The sequence below is a fragment of the Lampetra planeri genome, unplaced genomic scaffold (genome assembly GCF_965212315.1).
Source record: "Lampetra planeri unplaced genomic scaffold, kcLamPlan1.2.h2 scaffold_293, whole genome shotgun sequence".
In the NCBI taxonomy this organism is placed as follows: Eukaryota; Metazoa; Chordata; class Hyperoartia; order Petromyzontiformes; family Petromyzontidae; genus Lampetra; species Lampetra planeri.
In genome coordinates, this window is record NW_027615119.1 from 2,381 (window position 1) to 20,159 (window position 17,779).

At 60.2% G+C, this 17,779-nt stretch overlaps 1 protein-coding gene across 1 annotated transcript; it reads right to left on the bottom strand.

The window, feature by feature from the left end:
* Window positions 1-2,385: 2,385 nt before the first annotated feature.
* On the bottom strand, window positions 2,386-16,949 carry LOC144740773 (lanC-like protein 3). Its single transcript, XM_078623515.1, is given in 11 exon segments — window positions 2,386-2,502; window positions 2,504-2,524; window positions 2,526-2,603; window positions 2,605-2,643; window positions 4,102-4,307; window positions 7,288-7,357; window positions 7,360-7,514; window positions 9,901-10,024; window positions 12,480-12,587; window positions 14,332-14,432; window positions 16,579-16,949. Coding segments are annotated over 11 exon segments (1,293 nt in total). The 5' UTR covers window positions 16,946-16,949; the 3' UTR covers window positions 2,386-2,478.
* Between the last annotated feature and the right edge of the window lie 830 nt (window positions 16,950-17,779).

Genomic DNA, 17,779 nt, shown 5'->3' on the forward strand with positions numbered 1-17,779 from the left:
TGTGTGTGTGTCTGTCTGTGTGTGTGTCTGTCTGTGTGTGTCTAGGTGTGTGTCTGTGTGTCTCTGTGTGTCTGTGTGTGTCTCTGTGTGTCTGTGTGTGCCTGTGTGTGTCCTGTGTGTAAGTATCTGTGTGTGTGTCTGTGTGTGTGTCTGTGTGTCTAGGTGTGTGTGTCTGTGTGTCTAGGTGTGTGTGTCTGTGTGTCTAGGTGTGTGTGTGTGTCTGTGTGTGTGTGTAAGTATCTGTGTGTGTGTGTGTCTGTGTGTGTGTCTGTGTCCGTGTGTGTGTGGGTCTTTGTGTGTGTACGTTCAACTTCTTTCGCGCCGTACGTAGCCAACCGCGGCTAATCGGAGGTGCGGGCGGGGGGGTAAGGACAACAAACTAAACACGACGACAACAACAACAACAACAAGCAGCAGCAGCAGCGGTGGTTGTGAGGCTGTTTGTGCTGTCGGGGTGAGCGAGTGGCGTGGTGGTGGTGGTGGTGGTGGCGGTGGTGGCGGTGGCGGTGGTGGCGGTGAGGCTGTTTGTGCTGTCGGGGGTGAGCGAGTGGCGTGGTGGTGGTGGTGGCGGTGGTGGCGGTGGCGGCGGGTGGCGGCCGGTGGCGGCGGTGAGGCTGTTTGTGCTGTCGGGGTGAGCGAGTGGCGTGGTGGTGGTGGTGGCGGTGGTGGGGCGGTGGCGGTGGTGGCGGTGAGGCTGTTTGTGCTGTCGGGGGGGTGAGCGAGTGGGCGTGGTGGTGGTGGTGGCGGGTGGTGGCGGGGTGGCGGCGGGTGGCGGCGGGTGGCGGTGGTGGCGGTGAGGCTGTTTGTGCTGTCGGGGTGAGCGAGTGGCGTGGTGGTGGTGGTGGTGGCGGTGGTGGCGGTGGTGGCGGTGGCGGTGGTGTCGGTGGTGGCGGTGGTGGCGGTGGTGAGGCTGTTTGTGCTGTCGGGGGTGAGCGAGTGGCGTGGTGGTGGTGGTGGCGGTGGTGGCGGTGGTGGTGGTGGGCGGTGGTGGCGGTGGTGGTGGTGGTGAGGCTGTTTGTGCTGTCGGGGTGAGCGAGTGGCGTGGTGGTGGTGGTGGTGGTGGTGGTGGCGGTGGTGGGGCGGTGGTGGTGGTGAGGCTGTTTATGCTGTCGGAGCGAGTGGCGTGGTGGTGGCGGTGGTGGCGGTGGTGGCGGTGGTGGCGGGTGGTGGCGGTGGTGGTGGTGGTGAGGCTGTTTGTGCTGTCGGGGTGAGCGAGTGGCGTGGTGGTGGCGGTGGTGGCGGTGGTGGCGGGTGGTGGCGGTGGTGGGGCTTGAGCGTCACAACACGGGAGGCACGGCGGCCGTCGCGATGGTGGCGGTGGCAGTGGTGGTGGCGGTGGTGGTGGCGGTGATGGTGGTGGCGGGCGGCGGTGGTGAAGCGGTGGTGGTGGTGATAGGCACGGGCATCTACCTAACCGCGTGGTTGCGCCCCGTGGTTGTGCCCCGTGGTTGTGCCGTGTGGTTGTGCCCCGCGTGGTTGTGCCCCGTGGTTGTGCCCCGCGTGGTTGTGCCCCGTGTGGTTGTGTCCCGTGGTTGTGCCCCGTGGTTGTGCCGTGTGGTTGTGCCCCGCGTGGTTGTGCCCCGTGGTTGTGCCCCGCGTGGTTGTGCCCCGTGTGGTTGTGTCCCGTGGTTGTGCCCCGTGGTTGTGCCGTGTGGTTGTGGCCCCGCGTGGTTGCGCCCCGTGGTTGTGCCCCGCGTGGTTGTGCCCCGTGTGGTTGTGTCCCGTGGTTGTGCCCCGTGGTTGTGCCGTGTGGTTGTGTCCCGTGGTTGTGCCCCGTGGTTGTGCCGTGTGGTTGTGTCCCGTGGTTGTGTCCCGTGGTTGTGCGCGTGGTTCTCCCGCGTGGTTGTGCCGTGTGGTTGTGCCCCGTGTGGTTGTGCCCCGTGGTTGTGCCCCGTGGTTCTCCCGCGTGGTTCTCCCGCGTGGTTGTGCCGCGTGGTTGTGCCGTGTGGTTGTGCCCCGTGGTTGTGCCCCGTGGTTGTGCCCCGTGGTTCTCCCGCGTGGTTGTGCCGCGTGGTTGTGCCGCGTGGTTGTGCCGCGTGGTTGTGCCGTGTGGTTGTGCCCCGTGTGGTTGTGCCCCGTGGTTGTGCCGTGTGGTTGTGCCGTGTGGTTGTGCCGTGTGGTTGTGCCCCGTGTGGTTGTGCCCCGTGGTTGTGCGCGTGGTTCTCCCGCGTGGTTGTGCCGCGTGGTTGTTCCCCGTGTGGTTGTGCCCCGTGGTTGTGCCCCGTGGTTGTGCCCCGTGGTTCTCCCGCGTGGTTGTGCCGCGTGGTTGTGCCGCGTGGTTGTGCCGTGTGGTTGTGCCCCGTGTGGTTGTGCCCCGTGGTTGTGCCCCGTGGTTGTGCCGTGTGGTTGTGCCCCGTGTGGTTGTGCGCGTGGTTCTCCCGCGTGGTTCTCCCGCGTGGTTGTGCCGCGTGGTTGTTCCCCGTGGTTGTGCCCCGTGGTTGTGCCCCGTGGTTGTGCCCCGTGGTTGTGCCGCCGTGCTCAGAGCAAGGCGTCGAACAGGGGGGAAGTGTGCGCTGGCCGGGTTTGAGCAGGTCGAGCAGGAAGCAGGCGGTGCCAGCCAGCCCCTCGTACAGGCTGTGCGGCGCGTCCGGGGTGCGCGCCCCCCGACGCAAACTCCGGGGTCCACAGGAACTCCGCAAACCTGGGACACGGGGAGACACGGGGAGACACGGGGAGACACGGGGAGACACGGGGAGACACGGGGAGACACGGGGAGACACGGGGGAGACACGGGGAGACGCGGGGAGACGCGGGGAGACGCGGGGAGACGCGGGGGAGAGAGGGAGACGCGGGGAGAGAGGGAGACACGGGGAGACACGGGGAGACGCGGGGAGAGAGGGAGACACGGGGAGACGCGGGGAGAGAGGGGGAGAAAGGGAGACGCGGGGAGACGCGGGGAGACGCGGGGAGACGCGGGGAGAGAGGGAGACACGGGGAGAGAGGGAGACACGGGGAGACACGGGGAGACACGGGGAGACGCGGGGAGAGAGGGAGACACGGGGAGACGCGGGGAGAGAGGGGGAGAAAGGGAGACACGGGGAGACGCGGGGAGACGCGGGGAGATGCGGGGAGAGAGGGGGAGAGAGGGAGACACGGGGAGACGCAGGGAGACACGGGGAGAGAGAGGGAGACACAGGGAGAGAGGGGGAGAGAGGGGGAGAGAGGGAGACGCGGGGAGACACGGGGAGATGCAGGGAGACACGGGGAGGAGAGGGAGACACGGGGAGACGCAGGGAGACACGGGGAGAGAGGGAGACACGGGGAGACGCAGGGAGACACGGGGAGACGCAGGGAGACACGGGGAGAGAGGGGGAGACGCGGGGAGAAGGAGTCAAGGGGGGACACGGGTGGATGGGGTGGTGTGTGTGTGGTGGTGTGTGCGGTGTGTGTGGGTGGTGTGTGTGTGTGTGGGTGGTGTGTGTGTGTGTGTGGTGTGTGTGGTGTGTGTAGTGTGTGTGTGGTGTGTGTATGTGGTGTGTGTGGTGTGGTGTGTGGTGTATGTGTGTGTGTGTGCGGTGTGTGTGTGGTGTGTGTGGTGTGTGTGTGTGTGGTGTGTGTGTGCTGTGTGTGTGAATGTGTGTGTGTGTGTCTGTGTGTGTGTGTGCTGTGTGTGTGCTGTGTGTATGCGGGGTGTGTGTGTGTGTGGTGTGTGTGTGGTGTGTGTGTGCGGTGTGTGTGTGGTGTGTGTGTGTGCTGTGTGTGTGGTGTTGTGCAACCTCTGTGCGCGGTAGAGGTGGTCTCTGCTCCCCGGTGAGGCGGTGCAGCAGCAGGAAGAGGTAGGATGTGTGTGTGTGTGTGCGGTGGTGTGTGTGGTGTGTGTGTGTGTGTGGTGTGTGTGTGTGCGGTGTGTGTGTGGTGTGTGTGTGTGTGGTGTGTGTGCGGTGTGTGTGTGGTGTGTGTGTGTGCGGTGTGTGTGTGGTGTGTGGTGTGTGTGCGGTGTGTGTGTGGTGTGTGTGTGTGTGGTGTGTGTGCGGTGTGTGTGTGTGTGGTGTGTGTGTGTGCGGTGTGTGTGTGGTGTGTGTGTGTGTATGTGTGTATTGTGTGCGGTGTGTGTGGTGTGTGTGCGGTGTGTGTGTATTGTGTGTGTTGTTGTGCGACCCTCTGTGCGCGGTAGAGGTGTTTCTGCTCCCCGGTGAGGCGGTGCAGCAGCAGGAAGAGGTAGGCGTTGCCGGCCACGCCGTGGCACACGCCGGGACCCTTCTTGAGCAGCCCCTTGCGCCACACCAGCTCCCCCGCGCGCTCGCACGCACGCAGGAAGCGTGGCTCTCGCGAAGACGCAAACGCTCGCACAAACAGGTGGGCCACTCCTAGGGGGGGGGGCACGGGGGGGGGCACGGGGGGGGGCACGGAGGGGGGCACGGGGGGGGGCACGGGGGGGGCACGGGGGGGGGCACGGGGGGGGCACGGGGGGGGGGCACGGGGGGGGGGGCACGGGGGGGGGGCACCGGGGGGGGCACGGGGGGGGCCACGGGGGGGCACGGGGGGGGCCACGGGGGGGCACGGGGGGGGCACGGGGGGGGCCACGGGGGGGCACGGGGGGGGGGCACGGGGGGGGGCACGGGGGGGGGCACGGGGGGGGGCACGGGGGGGGGGCACGGGGGGGGCACGGGGGGGGGGGGGTAGCGGTTGGCAGAAATCGGTAAAAATGTATCTTTCATCTTCTTGGTTCTTTCGGTAAAGGCATCACGTAGAAGGGAAGTAATAAAATAATTTTTAAAAAACACAATAAAATAATTCTCACATTTGATTAAGTTTTATTTTATTATTTTCATTAAACATAATAAAATATTTTATTATGTTTTATTTGTATTATTTTATTACTTCCCTTCTACGTGACTTTACCGAAAGAACCAAGAAGGCGAATCCCTGCTGCAGTCACGAAAGAAGCTTTACATCGAAATGTATCTTTGTCAGGGCGAGCGTGGTGTCACACTCAGATGCCGTGACGCAAGACGGCAGCTTGGTCACGTGGCTCAGCTAGGTCACGTGGCTCAGCTAGGTCACGTGGCTCAGCTAGGTCACGTGGCTCAGCTAGGTCACGCGGCTCAGCTAGGTCACGCGGCTCAGCTAGGTCACGCGGCTCAGCTAGGTCACGCGGCTCTGCTAGGTCACGCGGCTCAGCTAGGTCACGCGGCTCAGCTAGGTCACGCGGCTCTGCTAGGTCACGCGGCTCAGCTAGGCCACGCGGCCCAGCTAGGTCACGTGGCTCAGCTAGGTCACGCGGCTCAGCTAGGTCACGCGGCTCAGCTAGGTCACATGGCTCAGCTCGGTCACGTGGCTCAGCTCGGTCACGTGGCTCAGCTAGGCCACGTGGCTCAGCTCGGTCACGTGGCCCAGCTAGGTCACGTGGCTCAGCTCGGTCACGTGGCTCAGCTTGGTCACGTGGCCCAGCTAGGTCACGTGGCTCAGCTAGGTCACGTGGCTCAGCTCGGCCACGTGGCTCAGCTCGGTCACGTGGCTCAGCTAGGTCACGTGGCTCAGCTAGGCCACGTGGCTCAGCTAGGTCACGTGGCCCAGCTAGGTCACGTGGCCCAGCTAGGTCACGTGGCTCAGCTAGGTCACGTGGCCTAGCTAGGTCACGTGGCTCAGCTAGGTCACGTGGCTCAGCTAGGTCACGTGGCCCAGCTAGGTCACGTGGCTCAGCTAGGTCACGTGGCCTAGCTAGGTCACGTGGCTCAGCTAGGTCACGTGGCCTAGCTAGGTCACGTGGCTCAGCTAGGTCACGTGGCTCAGCTAGGCCACGTGGCTCAGCTAGGTCACGTGGCTCAGCTAGGCCACGTGGCTCAGCTAGGTCACGTGGCTCAGCTCGGCCACGTGGCCCAGCTCGGCCACGTGGCTCAGCTCGGTCACGTGGCTCAGCTAGGCCACGTGGCTCAGCTTGGTCACGTGGCCCAGCTAGGTCACGTGGCTCAGCTCGGTCACGTGGCTCAGCTAGGTCACGTGGCTCAGCTAGGTCACGTGGCTCAGCTTGGTCACGTGGCCCAGCTAGGTCACGTGGCTCAGCTAGGTCACGTGGCTCAGCTCGGCCACGTGGCTCAGCTTGGTCACGTGGCTCAGCTAGGTCACGTGGCTCAGCTAGGTCACGTGGCTCAGCTCGGCCATGTGGCTCAGCTAGGTCACGTGGCTCAGCTAGGCCACGTGGCTCAGCTTGGTCACGTGGCTCAGCTAGGTCACGTGGCTCAGCTCGGCCACGTGGCCCAGCTCGGCCACGTGGCTCAGCTCGGTCACGTGGCTCAGCTCGGTCACGTGGCTCAGCTCGGCCACGTGGCCCAGCTTGGTCACGTGGCTCAGCTCGGTCACGTGGCTCAGCTCGGTCACGTGGCCCAGCTAGGTCACGTGGCTCAGCTTGGTCACGTGGCTCAGCTAGGTCACGTGGCTCAGCTCGGCCACGTGGCTCAGCTAGGCCACGTGGCTCAGCTAGGCCACGTGGCTCAGCTAGGTCACGTGGCTCAGCTAGGCCACGTGGCTCAGCTAGGTCACGTGGCTCAGCTCGGTCACGTGGCTCAGCTACGTCACGTGGCTCAGCTAGGTCACGTGGCTCAGCTAGGTCACGTGGCTCAGCTAGGTCACGTGGCTCAGCTAGGCCACGTGGCTCAGCTAGGTCACGTGGCTCAGCTACGTCACGTGGCTCAGCTAGGTCACGTGGCTCAGCTAGGTCACGTGGCTCAGCTAGGTCACGTGGCTCAGCTTGGTCACGTGGCTCAGCGTCGTCGTCGTCGCCGCGTGGGCGACGGGTTTAAATGTGGGAGCGGAAACCGGAGGACCCGGAGACAAACCCCCGTGGAACACGGTGAGAGAGACGCACACTCCAATCTGCAGCAGCAGCCGCAGCAGCAGGCGTCGTCAGGGTCGGAGGGAGGGAGGAGGGGAGTGAGTGGTAGAGCGAGTTGGTGAATGAGCGAGGCGAGCGAGTGGTAGAGTAAGTGAGTGGTAGAGTGAGTGAGAAAGTGAGTGAGCGAGCGACTGAGCGAGCGAGCGAGTGAGCGACTGAGTGAGTGAGCGAGGTGAGCGAGTGAGCGAGCGAGTGAGTGAGCGACTGAGTGAGTGAGCGAGTGAGCGAGCGAGTGAGCGAGTGAGTGAGCGACTGAGCGAGCGAGCGAGCGAGTGAGTGAGCGACTGAGCGAGCGAGCGACTGAGCGAGCGAGCGAGTGAGCGAGCGAGTGAGCGAGTGGCTCAGCGAGTGAGTGAGCGAGTGAGTGACCGAGCGAGCGACGCGAGCGAGTGACCGAGCGAGCGAGCGAGCGAGTGACCGACCGACCGACCGACCGAGCCGAGCGAGCGCCGTACCAGGCGCCCCGTGGCACCAGTGCACCAGTTCCTCGGCGTCCACCCGCGGCCCGCCCCTCCCCCATGGCGGGGGGCCCAGTTGTCGGCCCCGGGGGCGGCCCCCTCGGGCCCCTGCAGCTGCAGCAGGAAGTCTACGGCGCCCCAGACGAGCGCTGCCTGCCGCCCATCCAGCACCTCCACGTGGCACAGCAGCGCCAGCAGCACCGCGCACAGCCCGTGGGCCGCCCCTGCACCACAGACAGAGGCCCCCCGCGTAGCCTGTGACGGACTGTCGGGGCAAGTGCTGTGTGGTAGAGTGAGTGAGTGTGTGAGTGAGTGAGTGAGTGAGTGGGTGGGTGAGTGAGTGAGTGGGTGAGTGAGTGAGTGGGTGAGTGAGTGAGTGGGTGAGTGAGTGAGTGAGTGAATGGTAGAGTGAGTGAGTGAGTGGGTGGGTGAGTGAGTGAATGGTAGAGTGAGTGAGTGAGTGGGTGACTGAGTGAGTGTGTGAGTGAGTGTGTGAGTGTGTGTGTGAGGCATGTGTGTGTGTGAGGCGTGTGTGTGTGAAGGTGAGTGGGTGAGTGAGTGGGCCGCCCCTGCACCACAGACAGAGGCCCCCCACGTAGCCTGTGACGGACTGTCGGGGCAAGTGCTGTGTGGTAGAGTGAGTGAGTGTGTTAGTGACTGAGTGACTGAGTGAGTGTGTGAGTGAGTGAGTGGGTGACTGAGTGAGTGTGTGAGTGTGTGTGAGGCGTGTGTGTGTGTGAGGCGTGTGTGTGTGAAGGTGAGTGGGTGAGTGAGTGGGTGACTGAGTGAGTGTGTGAGTGAGTGTGTGAGGCGTGTGTGTGTGTGAGGCATGTGAGTGTGTGAAGGTGAGTGGGTGAGTGAGTGGGCCGCCCCTGCACCACAGACAGAGGTCCCCCGCGTAGCCTCCGATGCAGCGGTCGGGAACCTGTGGCTCGCGAGCCACATGTGGCTCTTCCGGTGACGGCATATGGCTCCCAGACAATTTTTGAGTTGAAAAACAAAAATACACACAATCAGTTTGGAACTGATTTTAAAATACTTGTGATGTTGCTTAATGGTACCGTGTCGTTTTAAAGTAAACAGAAATTCGTTTTTGAAGAGAAATGTCACGGGTCACGGGGCCTCGATGCCCACGTTACGAACCAGACGACAAGGCCATCAGCAAAACCATGCAGCACCAGAAGTCGCATTAAAAGTAAGACATTTTTAATTTATTATACGTTAAAAATACTACATGGCTCTCAATGAAATATATTTAGAATTATTTGGCTTTTATGGCTCTCCCAGTCGAAAAGGTCCCGACCACTGCTCTAATGGGCTGTCGGGGCAAGTGCTGTTAGCGAGTTGAGGGGGGGGGAGCGGTGGTGCAGTGGCAGGTCGCAAACGGGTTTTGATTCCTTACCACCCCTACCCGTACCATACCCTACCTGTACCCTACCCATACCCGTACTCGTACCCTACCCGTACCCTACCCGTACCCCTACCCTACCCGTATACTACCCGTACCCGTACCCGTACACTACCCATACCCGTACCCTACCCGTACCCGGCCGTACCCGTACCCTACCTGTACCCGGCCGTACTCGTACCCTACCCGTACCCGGCCGAGTACGGGTAGGGTACGAGTGAGTGAGTGAGTGACTGAGTGAGTGAGCGAGTGACTGAGTGAGTGACTGAGTGAGTGACTGAGTGAGTGAGTGACTGAGTGAGTGAGTGAGTGAGCGAGCGAGTGACTGAGTGAGTGAGTGAGTTGCCTACCCAGGTACTCTGTGCCGTAGTAGGCGTACATGAGGGGGCTGGCGCTGTGCGTGGAGTGAGCGAGCGAGTGACTGAGTGAGTGACTGAGTGAGTGACTGAGTGACTGACTGAGTGAGTGAGCGAGCGAGTGACTGAGTGAGTGAGTGAGTGACTGAGTGAGTGAGTGAGCGAGTGACTGAGTGAGTGACTGAGTGAGTAACTGAGTGAGTGAGTGACTGAGTGAGTGAGTGAGCGAGCGAGTGACTGAGTGAGTGAGTGAGTTGCCTACCCAGGTACTCTGTGCCGTAGTAGGCGTACATGAGGGGGCTGGCGCTGTGCGTGGAGCGAGCGAGCGAGTGACTGAGTGAGTGACTGAGTGAGTGACTGAGTGACTGACTGAGTGAGTGAGCGAGCGAGTGACTGAGTGAGTGAGTGAGTGAGTGACTGAGTGAGTGAGTGAGTGACTGAGTGAGTGAGTGAGCGAGTGACTGAGTGAGTGACTGAGTGAGTAACTGAGTGAGTGAGTGACTGAGTGAGTGAGTGAGCGAGCGAGTGACTGACTGAGTGAGTGAGTTGCCTACCCAGGTACTCTGTGCCGTAGTAGGCGTACATGAGGGGGCTGGCGCTGTGCGTGGAGCGAGCGAGCGAGTGACTGAGTGAGTGACTGAGTGAGTGACTGAGTGACTGACTGAGTGAGTGAGCGAGCGAGTGACTGAGTGAGTGAGTGAGTGAGTGACTGAGTGAGTGAGTGAGTGACTGAGTGAGTGAGTGAGCGAGTGACTGAGTGAGTGACTGAGTGAGTAACTGAGTGAGTGAGTGACTGAGTGAGTGAGTGAGCGAGCGAGTGACTGACTGAGTGAGTGAGTTGCCTACCCAGGTACTCTGTGCCGTAGTAGGCGTACATGAGGGGGCTGGCGCTGTGCGTGGAGCGAGCGTACTCCTCCCCCGACGTCACCATCACGCTGCACAGGCACGCTATCTGATCGCGGGTCAGCACCTGCGCAGCCGGAGACACGGGGAGACACGGGGTGAGACACGGGGGTGACGCACGGAGAGAGACATGGGGTGACGCATGGAGAGAGACACGAAGACACGCGGGGAGAGACACGGGGAGACACACGGAGAGACACGGGGAGACGCACGGAGAGAGACACGGGGAGACACACGGAGAGACACGGGGAGACACACGGGGAGACACGGAGAGACACGGGAAGAGACACGGGGTGAGACACGCGGGGAGACACACGGAGAGACACGGGGAGACACACGGGGAGACACACGGAGACACGCGGAGAGAGACATGGGGTGAGACACCGAGAGAGACACGTAGAGACACGCGGGGAGACACGCGGGGAGAGACACGGGGTGAGACACGGAGAGACACGGAGAGACACGGAGACACATGGGGTGAGACACCGAGAGAGACACGTAGAGACACGCGGGGAGACACGCGGGGAGAGACACGGGGTGAGACACGGAGAGACACGGAGAGACACGGAGACACATGGGGTGAGACACCGAGAGAGACACGTAGAGACACACGGAGTGAGACACGGGGAGACACGGGGAGACACGGGGTGACGCACGGAGAGACACGGGGAGACACACGGAGAGAGACACAGAGACACGCGGGGAGAGACACGGGGAGACACACGGGGTGACGCACGGAGAGAGACACACGGGGAGAGACACGGAGAGACACACGGGGAGACACACGGAGAGACACGGGGAGACACACGAGGAGACACGGGGAGACACACGGGGAGACACGGGGTGAGACTCGGAGAGACACGGGGTGACGCATGGAGAGAAACACGGAGAGACACGGGGAGAGACACACGGAGAGATATGTGTGTGTGTATAAGTATGTGTGTGTGTGTGTGTGCAAGTCTGTGTGTGTGTATAGGTATGTGTGTTTGTGTAAGTCTGTGTGTGTGTGTGTAAGTCTGTGTGTGTCAATCTGTGTGTGTGTGTCAGTCTGTGTGTGTGTGTAAGTCTGTGTGTGTCAATCTGTGTGTGTGTGTCAGTCTGTGTGTGTGTGTGTGTGTAAGTCTCTGCGCGTGTGTGTGTGTAAGTATCTGTGTGTGTGTGTCTGTGTGAGCCTGTGTGTGTGTAAGTCTCTGCGCGCGTGTGTGTGTGTAGGTGTGTGTGTGTGTAAGTATCTGTGTGTGTGTAAGTATCTGTGTGTGTGTGTAAGTCTCTGTGTGTGTGTGTAGGTGTGTGTGTGTGTTCGTACTGGGACCCCCAGCTCTCTGTGTGTGTAAGTATGTGTGTGTGTGTGTCAGTCTGTGTGTGTGTCAGTCTGTGTGTGTAAGCCTGTATGTGTGTGTGTAGGTATCTGTGTGTGTGTGTAAGTCTATGTGTGTGTGTAAGTCTCTGCGCGTGTGTGTGTGTCAGTATCTGCGTGTGTGTGTGTGTAGGTGTGTGTGTGTGTGCGTACTGGGACCCCCAGCTCTCTGTGTGTGTAAGTCTCTGCGCGTGTGTGTGTGTAAGTATTTGTGTGTGTGTAAGTATCTGTGTGTGTGTGTGTAAGTATCTGTGTGTGTGTGTGTAAGTATCTGTGTGTGTGTAAGTATCTGTGTGTGTGTGTGTAAGTATCTGTGTGTGTGTGTGTAAGTATCTGTGTGTGTGTAAGTATCTGTGTGTGTGTGTGTAAGTATCTGTGTGTGTGTGTGTAAGTATCTGTGTGTGTGTGTGTAAGTATTTGTGTGTGTGTAAGTATCTGTGTGTGTGTGTGTAAGTATCTGTGTGTGTGTGTGTAAGTATCTGTGTGTGTGTAAGTATCTGTGTGTGTGTGTGTAAGTATCTGTGTGTGTGTGTGTAAGTATCTGTGTGTGTGTAAGTATCTGTGTGTGTGTGTGTGTAAGTATTTGTGTGTGTGTAAGTATCTGTGTGTGTGTGTGTAAGTATCTGTGTGTGTGTGTGTAAGTATCTGTGTGTGTGTAAGTATCTGTGTGTGTGTAAGTATCTGTGTGTGTGTGTGTGTAAGTATCTGTGTGTGTGTGTGTGTAAGTCTGTATGTGTGTGTGTGTAAGTCTCTGCGCATGTGTGTGTAAGTATCTGTGTGTGTGTCAGTGTGTGTGTGTGTGTCAGTGTGTGTGTAAGTCTCTGCGTGTGTGTGTGTAGGTGTGTGTGTGCCTGTGTGTGTGTGTAAGTCTCTGCGTGTGTGTGTCAGTGTGTGTGTGTGTCAGTGTGTGTGTGTCAGTGTGTGTGTAAGTCTCTGCGTGTGTGTGTGTAGGTGTGTGTGTGTCTGTGTGTGTGTGTGTAAGTCTCTGCGTGTGTGTGTGTGTGTCAGTGTGTGTGTGTGTCAGTGTGTGTGTGTGTGTCAGTGTGTGTGTAAGTCTCTGCGTGTGTGTGTGTAGGTGTGTGTGTGTCTGTGTGTGTGTGTAAGTCTCTGCGTGTGTGTGTGTGTGTCAGTGTGTGTGTGTGTCAGTGTGTGTGTGTGTGCGTACTGGGACCCCCAGCTCTCTGGAGAGGTAATCGGCTCCGTGCAGGAACCCGGCGCGCCCCACAAACAGCTCGTCGGAGCCACACGGCAGGAAGCGCGGCTGCACACACACCTGCACACACAAAGACAAAGGTCCCCCGTGTAGCCTGTAGCAGCCTGTAGGGGCAGGTGCTGTCAGTAGCGAGTAGCAGCAGCGATGAAGGCTACCGACACTGTGGCACACGAGTGGGTGGGTGGCCAGCACCACGCCCGGCCGCCTTTGTCAGCACCACTCACTCAACTCACACACACACTCACTCGCACGCTCACTCGCTCACTCACACACTCACTCGCTCACACACTCACACATACACTCACTCACTCACACACTCACACATACACACACTCACTCACACACTCACTCACACACTCACTCACACACTCACACACTCACTCACACACTCACTCACACACTCACTCACACACTCACTCACACACTCACTCACACACTCACTCACACACTCACTCACACACTCACTCACCCACCCACCCACTCACTCACCCACCCCACCCACCCACCCACTCACCCACTCACTCACCCACTCACTCACCCACTCACCCACCCACCCACCCACCCACCCACCCACCCACCCACTCACCCACCCACCCACCCACCCACTCACCCACCCACCCACCCACTCACCCACCCACCCACCCACTCACCCACCCACCCACCCACTCACTCACCCACCCACCCACCCACCCACCCACTCACCCACCCACCCACTCACCCACCCACCCACCCACCCACCCACCCACTCACCCACCCACTCACCCACCCACTCACCCACCCACTCACCCACCCACTCACTCACCCACTCACTCACCCACTCACCCACTCACTCACCCACCCACCCACCCATCCACTCACCCACCCACTCACTCACTCACTCACCCACCCACTCACCCACTCACTCACCCACCCACCCACTCACCCACTCACTCACCCACTCACTCACCCACCCACTCACCCACTCACCCACCCACTCACTCACTCACTCACCCACCCACCCACCCACCCACCCACCCACCCACTCACCCACCCACCCACTCACCCACCCACCCACTCACCCACCCACCCACCCACCCACTCACCCACCCACTCACCCACCCACCCACTCACCCACCCACCCACCCACTCACCCACCCACTCACCCACCCCACTCACCCACCCACCCACCGACTCACCCACCCACCCACCGACTCACCCACCCACCCACCCACTCACCCACCCACCCACCCACCCACCCACTCACCCACCCACCCACTCACCCACCCACCCACCCACCCACTCACCCACCCACCCACCCACCCACTCACTCACTCACCCACCCACTCACTCACCCACACACCCACCCACTCACTCACTCACCCACTCACTCACCCACTCACCCACCCCACTCACCCACCCACTCACCCACCCACCCACCCACTCAACCACCCACCCACCCATTCACCCACCCACCCACCCACTCACCAACCCACCCACCCACCCACCCACCCACCCACTCACCCACTCACACACCCACCCACTCACCCACCCACCCACTCACCCACCCACCCACTCACCCACCCACCCACTCACCCACCCACCCACCCACTCACCCACCCACCCACCCACTCACCCACTCACACACCCACCCACTCACCCACCCACCCACTCACCCACCCACCCACTCACCCACCCACCCACCCACTCACCCACCCACTCACCCACCCACTCACTCACCCACTCACCCACTCACCCACTCACCCACTCACCCACCCACTCACCCACTCACCCACTCACCCACCCACCCACTCACTCACTTACTCACCTCGTAAAGAGCGGCGTATTGCGACGCAAACTCCAGCGCACGCTCCCTCTGCCCCATGCGCAGGCTCACCATGGCCAGCACCACGTACACGCCAGCTCCACCTGCAACACACGCGCACAGAGACAAAGGTCCCCCGTGTAGCCTGTAGCAGACTGGAGGGGCAAGTGCTGTTAGCGAGTAGCACACAAAGAAAAAGATCCCCCGTGCAGCCTGTGGCAGACTGAAGGGGCAAGTGCTGTTAGCGAGTAGCACACAAAGACAAAGACCCCCCGTGTAGCCTCTAACAGCCTGTAGGGGCAAGTGCTGTCAGTAGCGAGTAGCAGCGCCTATGAACACACAAAGACAAAGATCCCCCGTGTAGCCTGTAGCAGACTGGAGGGGCAAGGGCTGTTAGCGAGTAGCAGCAGCGCCTATGAAGGCTACCGGCACTGTGGCACACACAGAGGGGGTGGGTGGCCAGCACCACGCCCGGCCGCCTTTGTCTCCCCCAGTGGCGATGTTCACTACACACCGCACCGGGCACTCATTTGAGGCCGAGTCTACTTAGGGGAGGCCCAGGACCGGTTCAAATAATCGTCACTGGTGTTGCCCTTCACCAGGAGTCTTTGTGAGTATCTCTATGGGTCTGGATGTCTGTGGGTCTCTGTGTGTGTACATTGAACACAGAGACCCACAGACTCACACAGAGACCCACAGACCCACATAGAGACCCACAGACTCAAGTAGACCCACAGACTCAAACAGAGACCCACAGACTCACACAGAGACCCACAGACTCACGTAGAGACACACAGACTCACACAGAGACCCACAGACTCAAGTAGACCCACAGACTCAAACAGAGACCCACAGACTCACACAGAGACCTACAGACTCACACAGAGACCCACAGACTCACACAGAGACCCACAGACTCACGTAGAGACACACAGACTCACACAGAGACCCACAGACTCAAGTAGACCCACAGACTCAAACAGAGACCCACAGACTCACACAGAGACCTACAGACTCACACAGAGACCCACAGACTCACACAGAGACCCACAGACTCATGTAGAGACCCACATACTCACGTAGAGACCCACAGACTCACACAGAGACCCACAGACTCACGTAGAGACCCACAGACTCACGTAGAGACCCACAGACTCACGTAGAGACCCACAGACTCACACAGAGACCCACAGACTCACACAGAGACCCACAGACTCACACAGAGACCCACAGACTCACACAGAGACCCACAGACTCACACAGAGACCCACAGACTCACACAGAGACCCACAGACTCACGTAGAGACACACAGACTCACACAGAGACCCACAGACTCACACAGAGACCCACAGACTCACACAGAGACCCACAGACTCACACAGAGACCCACAGACTCACGTAGAGACACACAGACTCACACAGACACCCACATACTCAAGTAGACCCACAGACTCAAACAGAGACCCACAGACTCACACAGAGACCTACAGACTCACACAGAGACCCACAGACTCACACAGAGACCCACAGACTCACGTAGAGACACACAGACTCACACAGAGACCCACAGACTCAAGTAGACCCACAGACACACAGAGAGACAGAGAGACACACAGAGACACACACAGACAGAGACACAGAGAGACACAGACAGAGACACAGTGAGACACAGAGACACACAGAGACACAGACAGAGAGACACACAGACACACAGAGAGACAGAGAGACACACAGAGACACAGTGAGACACAGAGACACAGAGAGACACACAGAGACACACAGAGACACAGAGACACAGACACACAGACACACAGAGACAGAAACACAGAGACAGACAGAGACACAGAGATAGAGACACCGTGACACAGAGACAGACAGAGACACAGTGAGACACAGACACACAGAGACACAGAGACACACACAGAGAGACACACAGTGACACAGAGACACAGAGAGACACACAGAGACACAGAGAGACACAAAGACAGACACAGAGAGACAGAGAGACACAAAGACAGAGACACAGAGAGACACAAAGACAGAGACACACACAGAGACACAGAGAGACACAGATACACAGAGACACACACAGAGAGACAGAGACACACAGAGACACAGACAGAGACACACAGACAGAGACACACAGAGACACACAGAGACACAGAGACACACAGAGAGACACAGAGAGACACAAAGAGACACACAGAGAGACACAGAGAGACGTGAGACGATAGAGTGTTAGTCGAGACCCAGCAGGAAGGAGGCCCGGCTCTCGGGGTCCCGCTCGACTCCGCGCAGCCCGGCCTCGCCTAGCCGCCACGCCGTCTCCAGGTAGCTCACGTCCCGCGGAGCCTCCAGGCCAGCGTCTAGGGCCCGAACCAGCATGTAGGCCGCACCCGCTGGCCCCACGTAGACACCGCCGCCGCTGCCGCGGCCTCCGGCGCCGCTCGTGTGGGACACGACCCTGTCCACCAGCTCGGCCACGACGGGGAGCAGCGCCTCCCTCGTGCAGCTCGGCACCAGGGACCCGCTGTAGTCGGGGTACGGATTCTGGAAGCGACGCGTCGACGCCATCTTGGTAGAGGGGATGGGTTCACACACACCCCCTCCACCCATAACCCCCCACCCACCACACACACACATACCCCACCCACCCACACACCCCCCACCTACACACACACACCCACACACATACCCCCCACCTACACACACACATACCCCACCCACCCACACACCCCCCACCTACAACAACAACCGCCATTCGCCACTAAGTGGCGGTGACGTCACCACGACGCTTGTGCCAGGCCATGTGCACCTTGAGGCCACGTGAAGTGTCGAACGCCCGCTGGCAGGAGGTCACGGGGCAGACCCAGGTGCCACGGGTCGACTGACCGAGATGACCGAGATGACTGGCTGATGCACCACCTGTGCCCCCTACTGTGCCAACTTGCTGTGCTTTAGCCACCCGGCGCTCCGCTCGTTGTTGTGAGCGTCGCTCCTCCGCCCTCCGTTGTTGTTGGAGGGCGACTGCCTCCAACTGCCCAGTAGCGTCCTTCACGAGCCTCCTCCACTGAGGCCGATCTTGACACCGCTGGTACCAGTCATCGGCAAGTCCACTCAGCTCCACGTCCTCCTGTACCACATCACTCCATCTCTTCTCTAGCCCGTGCCGCGCCCGTTTAGCCCCCTCGATCCGGCCGAACAAAAGCTGTTTAGGCATGCGGTGGCTGGGCATGCGGGCTACATGACCCAGCCAACGCAGCCTTGCCTGCCGGAGGAGCTCACTGATGGGACTTTGCCCAGATCTTTCAAGGACTTGTGAGCTCCTCACACAATCCAGCCTGGTCAAACCCAGGATGGATCGTAGGCAGGCCAGCCTAAATGTTTCCAACCGGCGAAGATGCTCCACTAGGGGGGTCCACGTTTCGCAAGCGTAGAGAAGGGAGGGAA